Source organism: Anolis carolinensis, chromosome 3 (assembly GCF_035594765.1).
Source record: "Anolis carolinensis isolate JA03-04 chromosome 3, rAnoCar3.1.pri, whole genome shotgun sequence".
NCBI classification, from domain to species: domain Eukaryota; kingdom Metazoa; phylum Chordata; class Lepidosauria; order Squamata; family Dactyloidae; genus Anolis; species Anolis carolinensis.
In genome coordinates, this window is record NC_085843.1 from 185,024,555 (window position 1) to 185,047,216 (window position 22,662).

The following is a 22,662-nucleotide window of genomic DNA, read 5'->3' on the forward strand; positions in this document are numbered from 1 at the left end:
AATACAAAGCTAGATTTCCAGTGCAGAACTGGTGAATCTCCAGGTGGCTATAGTTAAAATCAGAAAAAGTTCAAAATGGAAATTTATTTTTGAATAAATATTTTCTAAACTAAAGTTAGAAAAAGTAAGAAAGAAACCTATCTCAGTAGAATGGAAAGCTGGGAAACATTTGAAACTGTAAAAATAATCTAAACTTGCTTCTTCTAAGCACCCAAGAAATATGTGTTCCCTAATTGGTTAGGCCTTACTATTTGAATCCAGAATTGTTGCTGTGGTAGAGCAAATTTGATTGATGCCTAGACCAAATGCCTTTAATTGCAATTCCCCATCCTTTGACATTTCTCTTCAGCCATCAATATTTCTTCAGGCCAGGAAACGTATAAAATGCCCCCTTTCACAAATTTCTCCATCCTTCCATTCCTTTGCATCACAATTTGATCAAAGAAAATAAGAAGCTTCTTCAAGCAAACTAGATATCTATAATACAGTTTTATCCACAAATGTAAAATGTGTAAACTGTTCTAAGCACGCAAGATCTGCGAGGTCCCAAGCCCACAATTTTTTATGAGTGCATATAAAATAAGAACTGTTTGACAGTGGACTATGCTGGCTCAGAATGTGGTGGAGTCTCTTTTTCTGGAGATTTTAAAGCAGAGGCATGAGAGCCATCTGACAGAAGTGCTTTGATTTTGTGTTCCTGCATGGCAGAGAGTTGAATTGGATGGCCCTTGTGATCTTTTCCAAGTCTTATGATTCTATGACAGTAAGAAGTGTGAATGTGACAACCATGTTTGCAAATGCTTACAAGGTATAAATATTTCCAGGTAGATGTGATTGGTAGTGACTCCTAGCAGTATTTACACACCTGAGTTCAGAATAATGCTGAACTGAAGGTTTAGGATTAGAAATCTAGCGCAAAAGAGGAATTTGAGAAAGAGAAAAGGCAGCTGGGGAGAAATGAATGTCCCATATAAATGTATTATGTTTTTCTGCATAGAGACGTATGGGTGTATCTCTTCTTGACCAGAAATGTTAACACTATTTACAAAGTGGTTTGTGAGAATGAGATTCTAGCCACTTGATATTTATGGGCACTGTAATTAAATCACATAATTATTCAATCAATTAGAGTTGGCCACATGATTTCTGAATCAAGGACCAGTGCTTCCTAGCATATCTTTAAATCTTTTAATAAGGCCACTGTTCCGTTTTGTCCTCTACGCACCCATGCATACTGTTTACTCTCCTGTCACAGTTCTTTAATCTAGTTAGTCCAAATATTCAACTGATAACTACACTAAAAAGTGTGTTTATGTTGATATTGTGGGGCTGGAGATGCCACCTCTAGTGATTATTTGAAATCTCATTCAAAGGAAATATGGGTTGTATTCCTTGTCCTACTACCAACGTGGTGAAATTGCTGCAGCATGTACTGGAGGTTATTGAGATGTTCCCACAGTCAGTGAGAGACATGGATTACCCCACCCCTCAAATCAGTTCTCAGGTTTATTGAACAAATCTGGTTTTTATATTTGCAGTCTTCCAACAGATGAACCTGCAAACACAAACCATTCCCCAATGTAAAGATGTTGCACTGAATTTCTGTGTGTACGTATGTGTGTTTGAGAGAGTATGCCATGATCTTTTATTTATATTGTTTGTAATTTCTGGGCCAGTTCGTAAAAACAGTTGGTAACATTTTCAATATGCAAGATTGGAGGGAGAAAGATGAAGATAGTAGGATTGGAAAGACACTCTGTCCATTGTCTGAAACTCGTACATGCATTTCTTTTGCTCCCTCTTTTTCAAGAAGGCATGATGAGAAAATAGTGACTCAGAATGTAAGCGATGTGCAGCAAGGCCCTTATTCCAATTTTTAATTCATCAGTAAACTTATCAAGATGGCCTTAGGCATTGTTCCACAGCCTTCTGTTTACACTCAAGGTTGCCAGCCTTTATATTCCTTTTGTAAGAGTTACTGTAAGAGTTACTGTGATAATGTATATAAAGTCCCTTTAGGGGGTGCCAGGTTTTTCAAATATCAGTGTGGGACAGTATTCCCTGTTGCTGGACCAACTCAAGAGACTGGTGCAAATTTGAGGCAGACCTATATAAAGTCACGTGGAAAGAAAACCCCTCAAAGGAGTTCTGGGATCCTGTAAGAATAGAGATTAGAGACCTCAGTTTCCTACAAAGATGAGAGCAGAACAGATGGATCCACGTGTTAATCCATTTTGCTGCCTACCAAATTCTTTAGGGTCAGTTTGTTGTGAGCATGACTTGTAGTTGTTCTTTTCACTAAACAGTGGGAAGGAAAAGTGAGCGCCAGGTGCACCCACATTAGACTAACCCCAAAGTATTTGATATGACATACGAAACAGCCTTAAATAGAGCTCAGTCTGTTGTATGTCTGGCTTCCTGGCTCTCATCTCTTAAGGCTTAGGGGATGTGTGGTGAATGGCATGTGAGGAACAATTTGAGGCTGCTCTGCCTTGCTGGCTGGAGAGAAAGAAGAAGACTGGCACCACACCACCATGATCCCAGCAAGCGAGCCCTAACATTTGGTATGTAAGGCCTGAATGCTGCATACCAAAGACTCAGGAGCTGAGCCATTGGGAGCATGGCTGGTGTCCACTCTCAATAAATCAAAGACTATGGGATTTAGAGCACACTTATATGGTTCAGCCATTGGATTAGACTTCAAACCACCAAATACAAGCTATGACACCCATAAAATCCCAAGTAACTTTGATGAGCGAAATGTCTTATGTTGACATAACAATCTTCCATGTAACTTTCCATTTTCTGCATTTATTTACACATCCGAGAGAGATGAACCGGCTTGTAACTTGGCATGCCTGGTGTGCCATAATTAGCTTCACTCTTGTAAAAATTTGGTGTGTATGTATAATAAGACATTCCACAGGTTCCCTCCTACTTCTGAGCAGCCTGTTCTGTGCTTCCCATCACCTTGAAATTCTATCTCAAATGTCAGGCATGTTTTTCTATCTTGTCTTCTTTTTAGGTGGACATTGACAGTTTCTGCTGACCCACCAAGATGCCCAAATAGCTAATTTGACCACATTTCTGAGTGGAGATAGAATTATGCTTTTCCTTCTTTATTTTGTTTAAAATCCTCTGAATAGTTAACAACTTCTGAACTTTATTTTCCTATAGAATGTTTGTCAGAAAGATAAAATGTAAATGTTTTGTGTTCACATTTTGTTCACGTTTGTTTTATAGCTGAGTAAGCCATCCCATATTTGATGATGACAAAATTTAGTAACTTGAGTTTTAGAATTCTTTGAACAGAAGGCATATGGCTCTTCCCTGTATATTTTGGAACCGAAAGGGACTATTCGAGAATCTTGCATGTTGAGCCAAACTTTATTTTTCTACTAGAGAGTTGTAAGGAAAACTAGTTTAGAAGATATTAATAAACTGTAGCTTCAAAACATGTCAACATTTTGTGTTTTCTATGTTAAATTGATGATTTATTTTCATGTTACTGATCATAGTTTTTGTTATTGAACATGTGTTTTCACATAGTAGCTGAAAATGCTGTTGCAACCACAAACCCGAATCTAGTACTCTATCGCTCACGTTAATTCATGTATATTTTTATTTCTCTCATATTTTGATATATCATAATACAGGATATTGCTACACAAGATGCAGATATGTAGCATTCTTCAGATCCTTCATCCCTAGTACTATGCTACTGCCTCTTTGCTGTTAAATATGAAGATTAGCATATCTTCTTCTCTGGTTCTTCTGACCTAAGACACTATATTTGAGAACTTGTTTCATGAACGTTATTTACAGCTAAATCTTACAGCTTTCTGAACTCTGTTCCTGATGTCCAACCCTCTGTGCTGGTTTCTGTAGTTTTTTTCTACCTGTTTAAGGGGAATAGATTACTTTTTTTTTTGCAATACTGTGTTTCCCCCTTCAATCCTTTCTTTCTTCCCACTTTTCTTTTTAAAACTAATTGACTTGCACCTTGCTCTCTTGTTGCTGTTGGGCCTTTATTGCTTTATTATGGCTCCTCCCACTGAATGATTGTGTCCAATCAGTTGGCAGGCAGAGCTCCGCCCCTGCTTCGGCCGCCATGAGTGCTGCCGGCCTGGCTGAGCAAGGTATGTGGCATGAGTTGTATCTCCTGAGTGCCTGAACCTAGAACCACCCACCTGCCCACCCTTCACCAATTCCACTGCTGATATAAACCAGCATGCCAGTGTTTGTGCACCCAGTGAGATGCCATCCATGCTTGCTGGCTGAGAAAATGGGCATGCACTGAGGTCTCCATCTAACCAAGAGCTATAACCACATGAATTTTGAGTCTACTAACAAAGTATGCATGTTGGGTGCTTAACCCAGTCCTGCAGTGAATCGGCACATGAGATTTGGAGACAGGGATTGGTGTAGTTTGAGGTGTCATTGCCTGCTGTTTGAAGGGGTTTCATAAGGTGAGTGCAACTGTTATAGCCAGTGTATTAGAGTAGAACTATCAACATGCTAATAAACTGTCCGGGCAAGACTAGAATGAAACACTATCTTATACCAAGCCTGATTCTGAGGAACCAACCCACCATATTGTTAAAGGAATACACACAATCAGCTAACCATTTCCCCATATATTTTACTTATTTATGTTGTTTATTTTTATCCCACTTTTCTCGTGACATAGGACTTCAAAGTGGCTAACAGCAAACACGATACAGTGCAATGCAAATTTTTTAAAAACTAAATGCCTATACATATGAATATAAAATTAAAAACAATAAAATCATTTATTAAGCATAAAAATAAAAATGCAATTAAAATGCAATACAATTAAAATCACAATTAAAAACCGTACAACCCTCCAAAATCCCACTCACAGTATCCCCAGCAGCCTATCCTTAACATGCACTAAATGCCTTATGGCAGATGTATGTTTTCACCTGCCTTTAAAATGCAAGCAGGGATGGGGCTATCCTGGCCTCTCTAGGGTTTTCATTTAAACACCTGCTTTAAGTAACATAGAAGTTAATTTTAAAAGTAGAAGAGCCAAAATATGCTTTTGCAACATTCTGGCTTTGAATGGTTATACTTCAGCTTTGTGGATTGTGTGGGCTCAGGTGCTATAGGGCAAGGAACAAGATTAAAAGGATCGAGATGGGCAGCTGTGACCCTCCAGATATTTTCACACAGCAACTTCCTACTGGCTATGCAAAACATCTGGAGGACCATATTTGCTTATCTGCCTGAGTTTCAGCTATTTTGGAGCCCAGAGACAGGTGAAGTGAGCCCAGCATCCAACCCTCATGCTCTTGAGGTGTCAGTCTCCCTGGGGTTCCCCCACCAGCTTCATGGGGCTTGCCATGTGACTAGACTGTATAGATGCCTGCCAGCACTTTCCCAGAGCTCTTGCAGCATGCTGCTATCTTCCCCAAGATTTCTTTGCCTCTTTAGCAAAGAATTGGCCGTAAAGGGAAGAGGGAAAATAGTCACCCTCTGGTTACATTGCCTCTCTTCCCCTGATCCCATCACAAAATCCTTGCAGGCCCCCATTGGTTTGTTTTAATTTGCATGTTTATTTCAGGGTAGACTGGATGTGGTGTTCCATGCAATATATATGGATTACCACAGATTTTGGGTTTCTGTAACCCATTGTTCCTACAACAGACTGAGAGGAGTCAGGCCTTTGTAAATGATGGTTGATTAAATATCATACACTACAGAAAAGCAGCCAGGACTTATGTCTGGTAAAAATGACTGCCAAATTGTTTATCAGAATTTACTTTGTGACCGTGATGACTAGGCTCTTACTCTTAAGAAAATTCTAACGGGAGGAGAAAGCTATGTAGGAACAATTGTAATACTCAGTAGAAACGATGATTGCCCCCAAACTTTCTGTATCTGAAAAAGAATTGTATCACACGGAAAGAGTCCTGTTCCTTATAGAGATGAAAAATCTGCCTCACTAAGCTCTATTATTTCCAAAAAAAAATCTTCCAATCTGAGTGAAGTAAAATGATTTGAAGCACGTGAGGGTTGGACGTGGTTATAATTGTTTTCTTCCCTTGATTTGTGCACTTATATGCACTTTTATATAAAGAGTAGCTCCCTTCCCCAGCCTATTCTTATATTGATATGGGTAAAACTATAAAGAATACTTATGGATCAGACAAGTAAATGAGTGGAAAACAGGAATATTAGTTTATCATCCTCCTGGTTTTCTTTATAATTGGATTTCCCTCTTGAATTGCCTTGACACTGGCAAATTCTGTTTTTCCTGTTTCCTGTTGTTTATATAAAAACCACAGAATAATAATGTCCCCTCAGTTAAGTTGGGGATAGGGATTCTTCAGACCTAAAAAACCACTTGTGAAATATATGCTACTATATACTAAAGGTTACTTTTTACAACTAAAATCCCCACAGCCCCCCTTTTCACACTGAAAACAGAGATTTTCTGGCTTCCGTTGAGCCTGTTGGCTTCTCAGTTCTAGATAATGTATACTTCTGTGAACTCAAGAACGTTGACCTCTTTCAAAATCATTGTATTCAAAGATGCAGTTGCAGTTGTTCCCAGCAACAATATCATAGCAAATGTAATGCAAAATAATACTGGCAATGATTTCCTTAACTTTGTATTAGATGATATCAGACATCTTTAGTGATGAGAGCATCCTGATTAGTTAGCTCTAGAAAATGGGTGGACACTCTGTAGCTGTTTAGGTGTTCAATTTTAGCTTCTATGAATACTAGTCTACATCCCAACATCATCTGTAGGGCCAAAACTTCCCACCTTTGCTAGAGATATTTAAAACATAAATAAGACACCCTTAAATGATTTCTAAAGCTCTTAGGTCTCAAGATTAGAAATCCAGCATTTCATGGTTATAGGTTTTTTCAAATATATACCTTCACTATTTCATGTTTATCTCCACCTATACATTTACATTAAGCAATAATGAAAGTTAACAAAGTGAACAGGCTATATATACATCTCTTAGCCATGCTTCTCAAGCAGAGTTTTACCTAACTTCATACAGGGTAGAATAGAGAAGGATATAAATTGATGTTGTGTCCCATATCAGGGAATCTGCAGAGCATGGATGCAACATTTCTTGACCTGGAATAAATCATTCTAGGCATCCTTCCTGACTTTGTCCCAGCTGTCATTTTGTGCTAAGTTGTGTATCATGTCCAATTAGGGTTGTCATCTGAGTAATTTGTCAGTGAGTCTTGTGCCTATGTATAGTGTTCAACTGGAAGAATTCCATATAAATCTTTTTGTTTCCGGTATATCACACAGGTCAAAACACTGAGCAAACATGCATCTTTGTTTTATTTTTTCTTTGGTTGGGATGTCTGTCCTCTGTTTATTTGTGACTGTGTTGTAAATTAATTTGTAACAGTCTTTCCCAATCATCTTTTACTGCATGAGCCACTTCACATGAGCAGAAAATATTTTCTTCCTTCACTATTGGAAGAGCAAATGGATTATGCTGGAACTATGTATAAGTGTATGAAAGGGGCAGGATATGAACAGATTTTAATCATTGAACTCTGGCTAGTATCACTAGGTTTTGTGGATGTAGTTTGCTATCTTGCATCTGTTCACGGTACATGTAGGATTCATTTCCACCACAACTTCTCCATTTTGTGGTCCCCACCAGAAATTAATACTAACTATATCCATAATATACATTGTAAAGAATTTCACACTTGGGAGAAGAAATATTTGGCTACCGTTCCTAATCTATGGGGTATGTCACACTTTCTATTAATCTCTCTCTGCTTCTCCTATGAGCTGAGTCAGTCTTGTTTCTTCAAGTATTGAGAAAAATAAGATACCTGCTGCCTTGTTGTAGTTGTAAAGGTTATAGAAATTGGCTGGCACTTTTGTGCTTTGGGAATGAGGGTGAAACCTAATTCTTGGCATGACCAAAGGGAGACTACTGGACAGGTAAGATAGTGCCCTGTTTTGGCTGTAATTTACATCTACAAAAGCCATATTTTAGGGTTACACAGAACTGACACTAAGTTTTGTGTAACTGACAATCTCCTTATCTTTTGGTTTTTTACTTCTTAAACATTTACCTTGTTCTTTTCAAGGGACAGAAGTGAATTCCAATCAAAAGCATCATATTTCTCTGCTATACCTATTTTACTTAATTTTTTTCTCTATTACAGACAAACAAGAACTCGTAGACCAGAATTTTGTAGCCTTGCTCTATGTATGTTCAGTTTGTCAGTGCTGTTTTGTGGCGTGGCATGTTATCTCTTTGCTTTATATTCAGCTCCTGCTAAGACCAGATTCATGTATATTGAGGGTGGTATAATTGACCCTAAAAACTGTTTCTATGGAATTAAAAATTGACATTTCTACAAAGAGTGTGTAATCTGTTCATTTTACAGCAGAGCTTACTGTGTGAAATATTTCTGCATGAGTATCCATGTGGCATTGATTTTCAGTGGTGACTCTGCTATCTACGACATTTGTGACATAAGATTTAGTGGAACCAGGATTATCCCAGTCCATCTTTTTAACTTAGAAGATTACTCAGATAGCTATCCTTTTCCTATCTCCCTCTTATTCTTTGTTTCTAGTATGATTGACTCCATATAATGCAATCTCTTTTCTATCTAATCTCATACATGAATAGATAGTTGTATGAAGTTTCTGCTTCTCTCTAAAATGTGCATAAAAACATTCCCACCTAGTTTTCATCAAGTAACTATGATGTTTGGTGTTTGGTGTGCACTGCCAAGGAAATGTATACAGTGAGTTCTAGGCAGAAAGCACCAATTTCATTTAGTGAAAAGCCACAGGCAGTAACTCCAGTGGATTATCTCCATATTCTCCTAAATTTTCTTTTAGACCCAACATTTCCTGTAGTGTCTTGGAAAGTTCCCATAATGTATTGGAAACATGAACCAGTATACCTTCCCTGTTATGAAGACTTTGAATAATGCAGTTTTATAAAGGAGGATGAGATATTCTAATCTTTTCCCCCTTTCTATCATAATTCCTGTAAAAGTGCAATCATTTAAACAATACCTTTTTAAAAAAATGGTGAAGCCATGTTTGGTACTTTTCATTTTCACATAACTTGTACGAATTAAGGACTCGAAAAGTTATGTTGTGCAGATTTATTTGTTATGTGCTTATTTGTTGTGTTTTGCAGCTATTATGTTATGCAGATATGGAAACTCCCTAGAAATAAACCTTTTGAAGAACAATGGAGGGAAGCAGGAATGTTTAGTTGAGAAAAGAACTCTGAGATGTATATAACCACATCCTCAAATATCTGAAGGCCTTCCTTCCTTGGAAGCTTTTAAACAGAGGCTGGATGGCTATCTGTCAGGGGTACTTTGATTGTGCTTTTCCTGCATGGCAGAGAGTTGGATTAGGTGGCCCTGTGGTCTCTTCCAACTCTATTATTATTCTATTATTCTATTTGGAAGGATGTGAAGGAAGTGTTTTCTATGGCTCCCAAGAGTAAGGCCCAAATCAGTGAATTCAAATTATGAAAAAAATCACTAAATTTTCTGGTGGTACGTGTTGTTTAACAGTAGAGCAAAATAGAACAAGATATAATAATAATAATAATAATAATAATAATAATAATAATAATAATAATAATAATAATAATAATAATACTTTTTATAGCCCGTCCTCTCTCCCCAGGGAGATTCTCCTTCATTCAAGTTTTTACAGCCTTCTGTTAGAAATGATATAGCTGTGATTGTCCAACATTGGCAGGAGTTGGGGTTTAAAGTAAGCTTTAAAGTGTACAGTTAAACTCCTTTGAGGGTAAAAGAGCAACCTCAATGGGATTTTGTGATATGATTGAAGTTCCTTATCATATGCTGCCTTGGAACCATGTTTTTGAATTTGTTCTTCACTGCATGGTCCTAGACATTTGGGGATCAAATAATGATTGTAATTATGTCCTGTGGCCACTTCACCAATTAAATTTGGACAAAGGATTATGTTACGAGGACAAAGGAAAGCTTCTCATTGCTTTCCATCTGAATTATGATGTTCCTTGTCTTGTTGTACTAATCCTTTTGCAGTAGACTTCATGAAGCCCAGCTTAGTGATGTGTGGGATATGTAGGAGATCCTCCCTAAATGGTAAACTTGGTTCCTTGGGCTTTTAAACACAAGAATATTGTGCCTTCTGGGCAAACCCAACGCTAAAGAGTTTATTGTTCTTAAAAAGTTTGTTCTCTAGATATCATAGCAACTGTCTCCTTTTTAAAAAAAATTATTATTAACCAAGGAGATTTCAGACCAGGGGATCTCCTTGTTCCTGCTCTTGCACCTTTATGTTAATTGAGGAAAGTGTAGCTTAGATGCAGCCTGATCATTGCATCCTGCAAAACTACCCACAACACTTCAAGCCCGTTTTTATTTTTCAGGCAAACTTTAACCCAGAAATACTGTAGCCCCAAATGGTATTAAAATTTCCTCAAGTAACAGCATTGTATCTTCTCAGATCCTCACAATCTTGAACACCCCTAATACCAAAATATCAAAAATGTGCTGGCCTTGCTGGGGGAATGGAAGTTAGAGCACAGAACAGTGTTCAAGAAACATTAACAAATGTTTATTTAGCACCAAGAGCTCAGCACCGTCTGTTGACCACAACACACAATTGTACAACACCCTGCTTTTGAGTCCATTGAAAGAGTTGGTAGACAAAGGAGCTGCAATTAAAATCTGCTTTGTTGTTGTGTATGACTATGCTAAGATGTTGTCCTTGGGCATGGATAGAGGGTCTCATGTGTGCAGTTGGGAAAGGAGGTCCTCTGTTACACATGTAATATATTATCATGCTCTGCCTATGTATGTGTACTCCGTATGTGTGTATGTGTGTCTTTGCAAACTAGTTGTTCACTCAAAACAAGGTGACTTGGCTCATGGTCTGTTTTGAGTTCTCCCATTTTGCAGCCACCAGTGCTGCCTTGCTTTGGCCCCCCCTCCCAGCCACAGCCCCCTGGTAAAATAACATGCAGCTATTTTCTTGGCAGCTATTCCACATGGATTCTCACTGCTAAATTGGATTTGTATAGTGTCTGGCCCATTCAGATGCTATCTGTGCCCTTCAACTCTTTCATAGGTAATAGCTATGCCTGTGCCTATTCACAGGAAAAATGTCCTGCATGGAAATCATATGTGTATCTATTTGCCATGTATACACCAAGCAGGAACTTGTATCTAATCAAGATTGCTTTAGTAATCTTTATGTATGTCAAAGAACATATTAAATTCACTGTTTCTAAAGTTTATGGTAACCCTCTTGAAGAAAATTTATTTTGTGTGAATCAGCCTTAGCAGTTGTATTCACAAGTTAATCATGATTGCTCAGAATTTTAAAGTGCATTTTCTGTTATCCCATTCTTTTCACTGTTAACTCTTAGTATTGAAGGGTTGGGGGAAGCTTTACTGACAGTCCTTTTTGGAAAGGTATGACTGCCGTGTGCAAAATATGAATGCCGAGCAGGCTGTTGCCTTTGCATAATTTGTTCTTTGGAGAAAGCAGGACTCAAAGTTGGTTCTAGCTTGCTTTTTGACAACGACATCTTCTAATTAGTAATATAACTTTCTACTAACACTCCTGAAAGATTGAGTTGAAGATGAATAACCTAAAATTCCTAAATTGAACCTCACTTCTCTTGTTTTTCTTTGCAGCTGCCAAAAGCTTATTGAATAAGAAGTCTGATGGAGTGAAGGTAAGTTCTGGATTGTAGCAGGCTTTATAATCTCTGCTACAGAAATCCGTGTACAAAGCCCAAGATACATTTTTTGTGCAAGAAAAGACTGTGTGGTTTCTGCTATGACCATCTCTGCCACTTCCACCCATGAACTGTTGCTGCTGACTATGTTATTGGTCTTTACACTCTAGAGTCTAAACAATTGCCCAAAGCAGGAAAGTGCCAGTTGGATCTAGTGACCCATTTTTGAGTGGATTCTGTTTTGCATCCTTAGCTTTCCCTGCATTTTATTCACTGGAGTTTTTCAGATAGTTGGAACAACAGAGGTATTCTGAAATTCTGCAGAGAGAAGCTCCTTAAGTAAAATTCTGAGATCAGAAATGCTTTGTTCTTTAATGGAACATGTTTTGTAGTGAATTAACTTTGCATATAGTCTGTTACTGGATTTACTGTGGTGCTTGTGTATGTGTGAATTCACACTGGTTTATATGCAAAGGAAGAATCGTACACTGAAATTTCCATGCTTCCTGGCACACAGACATGCAAATAATATCTATCAGAACAAGAGACCCATCAGAGTATTTTGTGGTAACTGGCTGCACATTTTTATATTTTTCTCAACAACTAGACTGATTCCTAGGTTTCTTTAAAATTAGAAATAAGATTTCACATAAGTGGTCAGATTCTCATTTGTTACACGACAGTCATCAAGTATGGGATTAGAAGATGAGAAAAAAAACTAGATGTAGGAATTAGTTTTGCAAAAACAACCTGTTACCCATATAATCCTGTTGAGATTTCCATTACATATGAAAGTAATGTTGAGTCTCAATCTCCTTTCAAGAATGGGAGCTCCAGTGTATGCCCAGAGTTTTCGTGTTTTCTCAGATGGTGTTATGCCAGAGATAGTTTTTTGAACGTCAGAGTTATGTTGATACATTAGAAATCACATTTATAGAGTTGATTGTGACCTTGCATTCATTAAGAAAACTGGTGCTCAGTTGGAGATACCTAGATGCACAAACCTTGATATCTGGAACTGGTTGGCATTGTCCTTTTCATATCCTCTGTAGTGCACATTTGACTTCAATATACATGCCTATGTAGGTGTTTTTGTCTATATGATCTTTTACCTTGATCGGTAGTGTGTTTCTACTTCATCTACATCACATGTATGTATGATGCTGTTCCTTTGTTTCTATTCCATATCAGAGAAAAAGCATCACCCTCACAAAATACCCTATATTGTTTTAAAGAATGCTTCATCATTGATTTTTCCTTCCATGTATCTTTCCTGTGGACACGTGTCTCAGCTATAAAGAGTTGTGGTTATGCTTGTAATCTCACAAACATTTCAATGAATTATCTAGCCTCATTGAAATAAGAGTGTAAATCCAGTGTTAGTCCACTTTAGGATAAGTCTGTTGAAATCATTGTGACTAACAATAAGACTAACCAAGTCTGATCTAGATAAACTTAATTTTGGATTTAGCCCTATTAACTTGTGTATGCATTTCACACGTCTGACCACTGTACTCATATTCTTATGTAATATTACTGTTTTAGATCATGTTGGAAAAAGAAACATAGTTGCAGCGGGTTAAAGAACAAAAATAATGAGGAACATGTAACGGGGTGTGGTTTACTGTTCAAGTGAAGTAACAATGTATTTACATCAAAATTTGAAGTTCCACCAATTAGGTTTTTTCTGTGGGCCATTTTGTTAATCTGGTTCTTTGGGGGATGGAGGGTGTCATTAGTATTTGTAGAACTATTGTAATAAAGTCCGGCCAGTATCAGTACTGCTTGGAAGCTGTTGTATTTTGCAAATCTATGAAATAAACTCAATGGACATATCTAATCAAGTTCTATTACCATGTTGCTAACCCTTGCTGGTGACAAAGTTCAACCTAATAACATAATCCTCACAAATTGTATTATTTTATCTCAGAGGTGTACAACTGGGACATAGAGACGTGTTTTTGGGCTTCCTGGGCACCCAGGGGGCATTTTGGGATGTTTTTAAGGAAATAATTTTTTGAGAAATGTCACAGAAATTCATTTTATCTCCTGAGGGTCCAAAGATGCACCAAATAGTTAGATGTGCCCCAAAGACACCCAAGTGAGCACTTCTGGACATTTTGGAGCAAAACAAACTCACAACAATTGCCCCAAGAGCCCATTTGTGGCCTGTAAGTCTTATTTTGCCCACCCCTGCTTTATCTGAAAGGGCTCTTTTGGCAAAGACAGTTCAGAATGTTTATAAATGTTGCCCTCCTTCACTCATCTACTGTAATTGCAAATACACACTTTTTCTCAAAATAAATACTTTTTCCTTCCTGTCAGTAATCCACCCAGTGCTTAAAAGAAAACAGTATATTGGTACCAGGTGAGAAATCCTGGGGAGAAATTTAAAGAAAGCATAGCACTATAGAAAAGCCCCTCATTTCTGGAGCCTCCTGCCTCACAGATGTGATATGTCACTTCTGTAAAAATCTAATGCTGGGCAGCTGAGAAAAGAAATTGTCTCAGATTCTTAATGACTGGAAATAATTAATAATCCACTAGAGGAAAAAGGGGGGTTTCTGAGCAAGACCATGCCTGGTGCTACATATAAATAATAGTTGCTGTCAGAAAAGATAGATGAATCTTTTAGGTGGATCAGTTAAAATATAATTAGATTCCTGAGCATGTTTGAGCATGGCACTGTGCATATTATGCTTCCAGCAATCTCTGGCTTTCCTCATCCTCTTGCCCACCAAGCATTGGAGGTTGATATTTTTCTGGCTCTGTCACTATCAGCATACCAGAGAAGTGTCTAACAATTGTCAACAACATTTGCTTCTAGACAGTTTCTGCCCTTTTTCTCTTCGAGGGGTTTCATTATTTTCCTATTAGTTTACAAAATACTGTAGTCTTATTTTATTGGTACAGACAGAAGTCCCATAAATTCTCTGACCACACCAGATTAAACCTTTAGCATTGATATATTCTTTTTTCCTCAAAGAACTACCACTAGATGAGCATATCTAAGAACCTCTTTGTTTAAACTGTAAATGGTGCACACATGTCACTTTGATTGACGCATCTAGTCTTTCTGAGGTATCATTTTTAGGGCAAGTTTCCAGAATGGTATTTTGTGAAAGAAAGATGCATACATGGATTTAGACTGCAATGACTGAATGGGTAGGGTTTATTGTGTCTCTTTGGCACATCATTATTGCTGTTACTGGGGTAGGATGCTGAATATCTGGAAGATTTCAAAGGTGCTTTGTAGGTATGGGTTTGTGCATACGTGAACAAGTTGTAGTTCATGCCTATAACTGTCACTGCAGTCACCATTCCAGTCCCAATTTAATGAAACTCACTTTATTTGTGAAGGAAGTGACAGTCAGGGTCTGAGCATTTGATAATACTTGCTGAGGATGTATGGTGAAGCCCTAGTTCCTATTGTTCGTTGCTATGTGCTTTGATAGATAGTTGGGGAGTGCTGTGCCTTTTGACTGGGTGCAATTCAGTCATGTTTCAAGCAAATGTTTCTTGTATTTAGCAAGACTGGAGTATTTTAGAGGAAAGTGTCTTCTGATTTCATATTGCACTGCCTGCATCTATCACCCTCTTGCTAACTGTAGAAGGTTGTGTTTCCAGGTTTCTGTCTTTGGGTTTTGATTGCTGGGTTCCATGGCCACAGATATCTGCGATATCTTATTTCTTTCCTGGAGGAGCATGATTGCCAGCAGGGTTTTGCTGACACACAAGTGCAAACATTTTCTTTGTTTCTCTTCTCATGTCTTCTTTCCTTCTTTTTCTTCCTCTCAATGGTGTGCCCAGAAAAGGAAGTCAAGCTCCAGCGTGCATTTGATGGTGAGCACCTCCCATAAACTGCCTGTGACCCTGTGGAATCACCATTCTCATGCCATGCACGTCCAGCTTGTGCTCATCACCCCACATAGCATGTCTGGGCAAGGGGGGTGTGGAGTCACATTTTGCACTTCAAAAGGTCCATGTCCTTACAAAAAAAAAAGATTAGGGCGGGAGAGAGACAATGCTGTGGATGAGGCCACTGGTAAGGATTCCACTTGTTTGATTTTTAAAAATTGATACCTATATTTAACTTTGGATACTGAGTGAATAGAGGAGCAGTTTCCCACCAGCTGAATCATTTATTCACACAGCCTTCCTGTGGCCAAAAGTCTCTATGTTCTTGTAGGGACATGGAACCTTGGATTCTTCATTGTAGAAGTGCTGAAATGGAGCCTGCCTTTCAGCTGTACTAATGCTGCTTCTCCTTGATGGTTAGCAGCCCGGCTGCAGTGCAGAACACACTCTATTTCCTGGTGTTATGGATGGATGGTGTGGGCACAACACCATTTTGTGACTCACAGCTTTCATTCCCATCCTTTTCCCTTCCAGAAGTCTGCTAAGACCTCTTTGGGTCCCAAACTGTTTTTCTGACTTCTCCCTTCACTCCCACACCTCTCCTCTACATCCCAAGAAATATGATTGGCATTAATGCCAACATCAGTTGACATTAATCAAATATCTAGCAATTCTTTACATTCATTCCCTTTTCATATGAATGTGTATTTCCTCCCGGGATATGTTTGGGTATGCAATGTATCAAGAGAAGAAAGACGTATTCTGAGTCACTTGTGATGCCAAAGCCCGTCCCCTCACTCAAGTTCAATTCTGATTAAATTGATGTTTTCTCCAAGGTAGCTACTTTCCTTGAATCAAGAAGAGCTAAAGTTGTAGGCTAATATGTTGAAGAGGAGTGAGCCTTCTTGCTCTACAAACAGCAGTTGTTTCTGGTGACAGAGAAGCAGACTCAAGCAAAGCTTCTTCAGAGCTTATTTCCGTAGATTTTTCATGTTGATTTTCCCCGCCACACTCAGGGCCTCCTTTTCCCACATATCCTAGAGAGGGAATGCTCTTTACAGCTAAAAAAGATGAAATCAAGTAGTCCCATTATAACTCTTGGTAGGTGTTTGCCTTTAAAATAGGACTGTAGAACAAAGCAATATTAGTAGTGGCACATAGCACTGGTTCCCATCCATTTGGAATCCTGGCACTTGAGCAATATGAAGTTACCATCACCCACCATTAGCTGACATTAGTTATTACCTCTCTTCTCTGAGCAGCAGACAAAGAAAGTAATCTTCCTTGAATTCAGCAATACAGGAATTAACATGACCGTCATTGTATGCAAAATGGCCATTGAGCATCTAATGAAGATTCTCTGTTGCTTTCTAAGAGACGAGTCACTAGTGGGGCTCTGAGAAATAATCTTTCCGTGTATTCCCAATGTCCATGGGAATGGGGCCCTTTCAAAATTTACTGACTACAAAAGATTCCTTGTTTTTTAAGGATGCGCAAGTGCCCACCAGATCCATTCTATGCTTGTGAGAAAGAAGGTTCACAAGAAGCATAAAATATTATATAGCAACACAGATGTGGAGAACATAAACCCCTCCCTGAAAACTGTCAGGGAAGAGGTTTGTCCAATGGTCTTTACATCTCTAGACTTTTCTGGAAAAAGACACTCGGGCATGGAGTACCATACCAGTGCATTTGCAGGAATCCATCTTTTCCAGAACCAGAAGAGAACTCCCACCTGTTGACAATGCAGCGCCTCTACTACCATGCAAATAAAGGTTTCCTAGTCCCTCCACAGATGTTGGCAGCAGAACAGTCATAAAATTGGGTAGTTCACACTCTTCTGAACAACTAGATGAGGGTCTTCCATAGTCTCTACTGTGGGAGAAAAAGAATGATCAGAGCAGATGAATCGGCCTCTTCCAGGCAGACCTGACTACATCGTGTAGCTGTTTCCTCTTCACAGACCTGTTTCCCCTATCTTCCTAAATACAGAGCAGAGAGAAGATATTTAACTTATGGTCTTTCCCAAAGGAATAAAAAGTCCTATTATGTTTCTCAGCAGGTTTTGAAATCTGCTTAGTTCCTCCCAGACACAGATAAAGTCTATCATACTTGGCAAATAAAGACAACATACTTTCCGTTTCCAGAGTGTGTTACAGCTTTTGTTGTTTTTCCTACTTTGAGGGAAAGCCCCTGACTTTTGTAACTATAGAAATCATTGCAGTGATAGTAACTGAGTAAAAGCAGGATGTGGAGGTTCTATCTATCCCTCTGCTGCCACCAAATGTCTAAACTTCCACTGATATGAAATGTGATAGATTTCTCATATCTCCCTTTGCCACCAATGTGACAATCTTTTCCCACTACTGTGGCCCATCAACTGTTGGGACTTCACGGGTGCTGTTGTGGTTTCTGTATGTGATTTTCTTTATTTCTATCCCCATTAGAGACACCGCTTCTATTTATTACGTGCTGCTATCACAGTCACTGTGTTTAAACTCAAATTTCCAATATGAAGTGTTTTTCTTTGTGTGGCTCATAGAAATGGGGTTATTTGTGCCCTTGTGGTGCATTGTTGATAATGTTCTAAAGTTATTACGTATGTTTTTCTTGATGGAGGCAAAAGTGTATAATACAAAAATAATTTATTAAGCAGAATGTGGACATAACATAGATTATTTAATATCCCTAAATCACCTGTATATCTCACTTCTTTCCTAGCTAATTCTGATGCTGGATCTAACTCTCCAAGCCATTCAAATCCCTAAACCCCACAATTAATTCCTAATCCTGACCATTTTCCCCTCTTATCCCTGATCAATTGTCATACACCAGCTTTTTCAAAATCCCTTCAGACATTCCACGAGTCACCATTCACTCCCAACATACCATTCTCTCACCTTTCCTGATAACTCCTTGCTTTGTACCATCTGATACAAAATGCATAACTAGCTACATTACCTTAATAGCTAATAAGTGAAACAACATTTCCCACTGAAAATCTTAGAATATCTCACAGCACTTAACAAAAAGCTTTTTTGAGACATCAGCCGTCTATGCCTCTGTCACTAGCCTGGTACTTTCTTGCTTTTCTGGGGCAGTTTTCCTTTCAACTGAAGCTATTGGAATGAACACATTATCCAATGAGAAAAGAATTGAGAAAATCTTTCTTTCAGCAGCCCTGGGGATGTGGGAGGAGAGCGGGAGATGCCATTCTAACTCCAAGACTCAGATACTTCAGAAGTACAACAGAAAACATATTTTTTATATCAGCTCTATGTTGGTCAAGACGCTCATGTTTCATAGATCAGTTTCACTATCAGTACAGCTATGATTCATCAGATGAAAGTGACTTCTACTCTTGTTGTCTTTAGTAGTGATCCTATATGCAGGAAGACCTATTGCATGCAGTAGTAAAGAAGCTGAGTGGCAGACTGCAACTTGTGCACTACAGTGCCGGCATTTCTTTTGTCTTCTAGGTAGCAATCACGTATCTTCCAAGTGAAGATATTTATGACTGGTTGCAGGCAGTCATTACTTGCTCTTCAGATGTTGTTGAACACTTGACTTCCATTGGTCCCAACTATCATGAGACAGTGAACAAGAATGATAGGAGGCCCATATGTTATACACAGAGAGATGTAAGATGTTCAGCAGGTTTGAGATTTTCTATAGAAAATCCTCATCAAGGACCTTAATGCAAGAATTGGCGTAGTTAAGTCTTGCATAACCTGCTTTAGTTATTTAACTAGAATCTTGAGATCTGTTAAACAGAAGCTTGTGCGAAAGGCATAAAGTTAGAATGGAAGAATGTTGAGGTGAGGAATTATATTTGAGTGTCAGAATAAAACAGAAGGCTGTCCACACAAGAACCAAGATTTGATTATCTTGCACTTTCAGAATTTTAGCAACCTAATTTAGGTAAGGAAAACAATGTTTTGTGATTGCTATTGTGAAACAATTGGGAGTTAGAAATTCTTCCTAATTTGTTATAAATGTGGTCTTGGGTTTTGTGCTGGGAGAAAGGTGGGATATAAATTATACAGTAAATAAATAAAAATGGATAATCCAAGTTTATTTTCTCTCTTCTCCTACCTATTACATTTATGCGGCAAGCGACTGTCTTAAAAGATGTCTTAGTAAAGGAACAGTCTCTGAGTGTTCTTGTGTCTGTAGATGGCTAATGGCGATAATTTTCTTATTCATTGAAATGTGTCTTGATGCTGAGCACCTTTGGGTCAAAAGTACTCTCAAGGTCTTCAGCATGGAAATGGTTTTCTGGTAATCCTTGCTTTTAAACAGAAGTACTTCAAAATGAGAGGTGTGGTCTTCTATGAGTTATAGATCTTTCACGGGGACAAGTTGGAATACTGGACAAACACCATCTGTTTGCCCCAGGCAAATCCTGTTTTCACAAGGCACAAGAGGTATGTTTCCCATCTGTTTTCACCAATTCAGTCAGCATTTGATAGAAGAACTGGTGCTATTTAGAGCACAAAGTCCCATTTGTTTCAATATGGGTGGAGTGGTAAACTGGTTTTTGGAGTTCCCTGTTTTCAAGACTTAAAAAAAGAGTTTCTTCAGTATCCATATGATTTGGAGAATACATTATACTGGAATCAGGTTCCTCCTGCACAGACTACATTTACATTTTATTTCCACCGGGGGCAGTTTTTTCTGCACCTTTTTAAGGAAATGGACAAAATCTGTATGGCTAGTATGGAAAGATAAATATGCCCTTATCTTTATAACAAAGACTTGGTGAGCTGATTCCCATTGGGAATATTACAATTGGTGTTTATAACGCACATAAAAAGAATACATGTGGCATAAAAAGGGAGGGGGAGTAGCATTATATGTCAAAGACAAATCTATGAGAGTGAACAGAGTAGAGAAGTTGAGAACATTTGGTTAGAAATAAAACGAAGAAAGAAATAGAAGCAAAATTGTGTTAGAAATCAACTATAAGTCACCAAAACAAAAGGAGGTGGTAGATGGTGCTTTCCAGAGAGAAATCTGAAAGATGCAAGAATTATGTGGGGCTTCAATTATCCTGATATCTTCTGGGAGACTATCTCCTAAGGAAGACTGTCAAACAAATTCTTGATGATCCTTGTAGGTAATTTTCACTTCAAAAAGTAGAAGAAGAAACAAAGGAATCAGTCATCCTAGACTTGATCCTAAACAATAGGGAGGAGTTGGTCACTGGAATCAATATTAGGAGAATCTGACTATGTAATAAAAGAATTCACAATTGTGGGAGAAAGCGCAGTATAATCAAACACAGACCTTGGATTTTAGGGAAACTAATTTTAACAAGTTTTGAGAGTCACTGGTGTCCCATGACTAAACCTGCTAAAGGAAAAAGACACATTAAAAAGGTGTGAGTTTTTAAAGAAAGAGTTACAAAAAATAATCACAAACCATCCCATGGGAAAAAAAAAAGAAAAATGAGAAACATCTGAAAAAATAAATTGAAAGAAAAGAGTGTATACAAAGAATATATATAAAGTATATACTAAAAATGGAAGGAAGAACTAATCATTAAGAAAGTGTACAGATGTGTAACCAAAGCTAGTAGAAGTAGTATAGGCAAAGCTAAAGCGCAGAATGAGTTGAGCCAGGCTAGGCAAGGAAGATGCAACAAAAAGAGGGGTTTTTTGGGTATATTTGTGACAAGAGAATGGCCAAAAAGACAGCAAGGCCACTGTTCAATAAGGATGTAAAATACTAAAAGGCAGAACTACTCAATACCTATTTTGCTTCAGTTTTCCTTGAAAAAGAAAACAGTGTGTTTTCATGCATCAACAGAGATTTTGGCAAGGGATCTGGATTGCAGATCAGGATTGATAGTCAGGACTCACCTAGTACAGGTAAAGGATGGGTGACACTTGGTTTGAAAACGGTATATGTGAAAGGGATGTAGGAGTCTTCAAAGTAATCCTGACAGATTGTACAGGTAACATAATAAATTTCAGCACGGCTCATTAGGCAATAACAATTTAAATGCATAATGGATAAGTGGATAAGTGACAGCAGTGCAAAGATGTGGGGGTATTTGTAGACCACAAGCTGAGTCAACAGGGTGATGTGACAGCTAAAAAAGCCAATGCAATTTTAGGCTGCATCAATATTAATATAGTGTCTTCATCAGGTGCAGGAAAAGAAATTCCACCTAAACATTAAGAAGAACATAGATGGTTAGAACTCTTTGGTGGTGGAATATGCTTCTCCATAAGTTTTTAAACAGGCTGGATGACTGTCGGTAGTGCTTTGATTGTCTTCCTACATGGCAGGAGTTTGGATTGGGTGGACCTTGTGATCTCTTCCAGCTCTGTGGCTCTATGATTCTATGAACTTAAATGAGTTTCAATCTGCAGGGTCAGATAAACTGCATCCCAAAGTGCTGAAGAGATTTGTGGATGTATTCTCTGAACCTTGACAATGTTTTTGAGAAATCATGGAGAACTGGTCAGGTACCAGAATCCTGGAAATGGCAAACAAAAACAGACAAAAAAGAAGATCCAGCAACTACAAACCAGTCAACCTGACCTCAATGCCAGGGGGAAAATATTATCAACAGATTATACAAGAGTTTGCCTGCAAGTATCGTGATGACAGTGCAGTGATCAGTAGGAGGCAGCATGGATTTGTCAGGAATCAATCTTACCGAATCTTCTACTAGATCAGTAGATAGCGGGACTGGTGTGGATACAATTTATCTGGATTTCTGCAAAGCATTTGATAAGATCCCTCATAATACTTTTTTTTGCAAACTGATTAAATGTGCAATAGATGATCCATAATTGGTTGGAAAACCTAATACCAGGGGTTTCTTAGCAAAATTTGTTGTGGCAAAGGGTGCCATTACCTTCTTCTAAGGTTGTGACTTTCATACATAGATGAACAGGGATTCAAATCCTAGACTCCAATAGTTTCAGTTTACTTCTTGAACCACGTCACCACTCTGGCTGCATAGCTGTTCTGATTTTACTTTAATTGCCAATGATGGGTCCCATAAGAGAGTTGGTACCTTGAAACCTTTAAGATGGGCAACACTCTCAGC

The 22,662-nt window shown here is 38.3% G+C and overlaps 1 protein-coding gene across 25 annotated transcripts in view; it reads left to right on the forward strand.

The window, feature by feature from the left end:
• Positions 1-22,662, forward strand: part of camk2g (calcium/calmodulin dependent protein kinase II gamma) — a 209,604-nt gene that overhangs the window by 152,520 nt on the left and 34,422 nt on the right. For 7 of the 25 annotated variants that reach the window (XM_008114262.3, XM_008114265.3, XM_008114261.3 and 4 more), the window contains exons 13-15: positions 4,077-4,139; positions 11,695-11,735; positions 15,549-15,581. In XM_008114262.3, coding sequence (XP_008112469.1) covers positions 4,077-4,139; positions 11,695-11,735; positions 15,549-15,581 — 137 coding nt within the window. The remainder of the gene's footprint in view (positions 1-4,076; positions 4,140-11,694; positions 11,736-15,548; positions 15,582-22,662) is intronic. The other 18 variants (XM_008114267.3, XM_008114263.3, XM_062977463.1 and 15 more) reach the window with 3 other exon arrangements.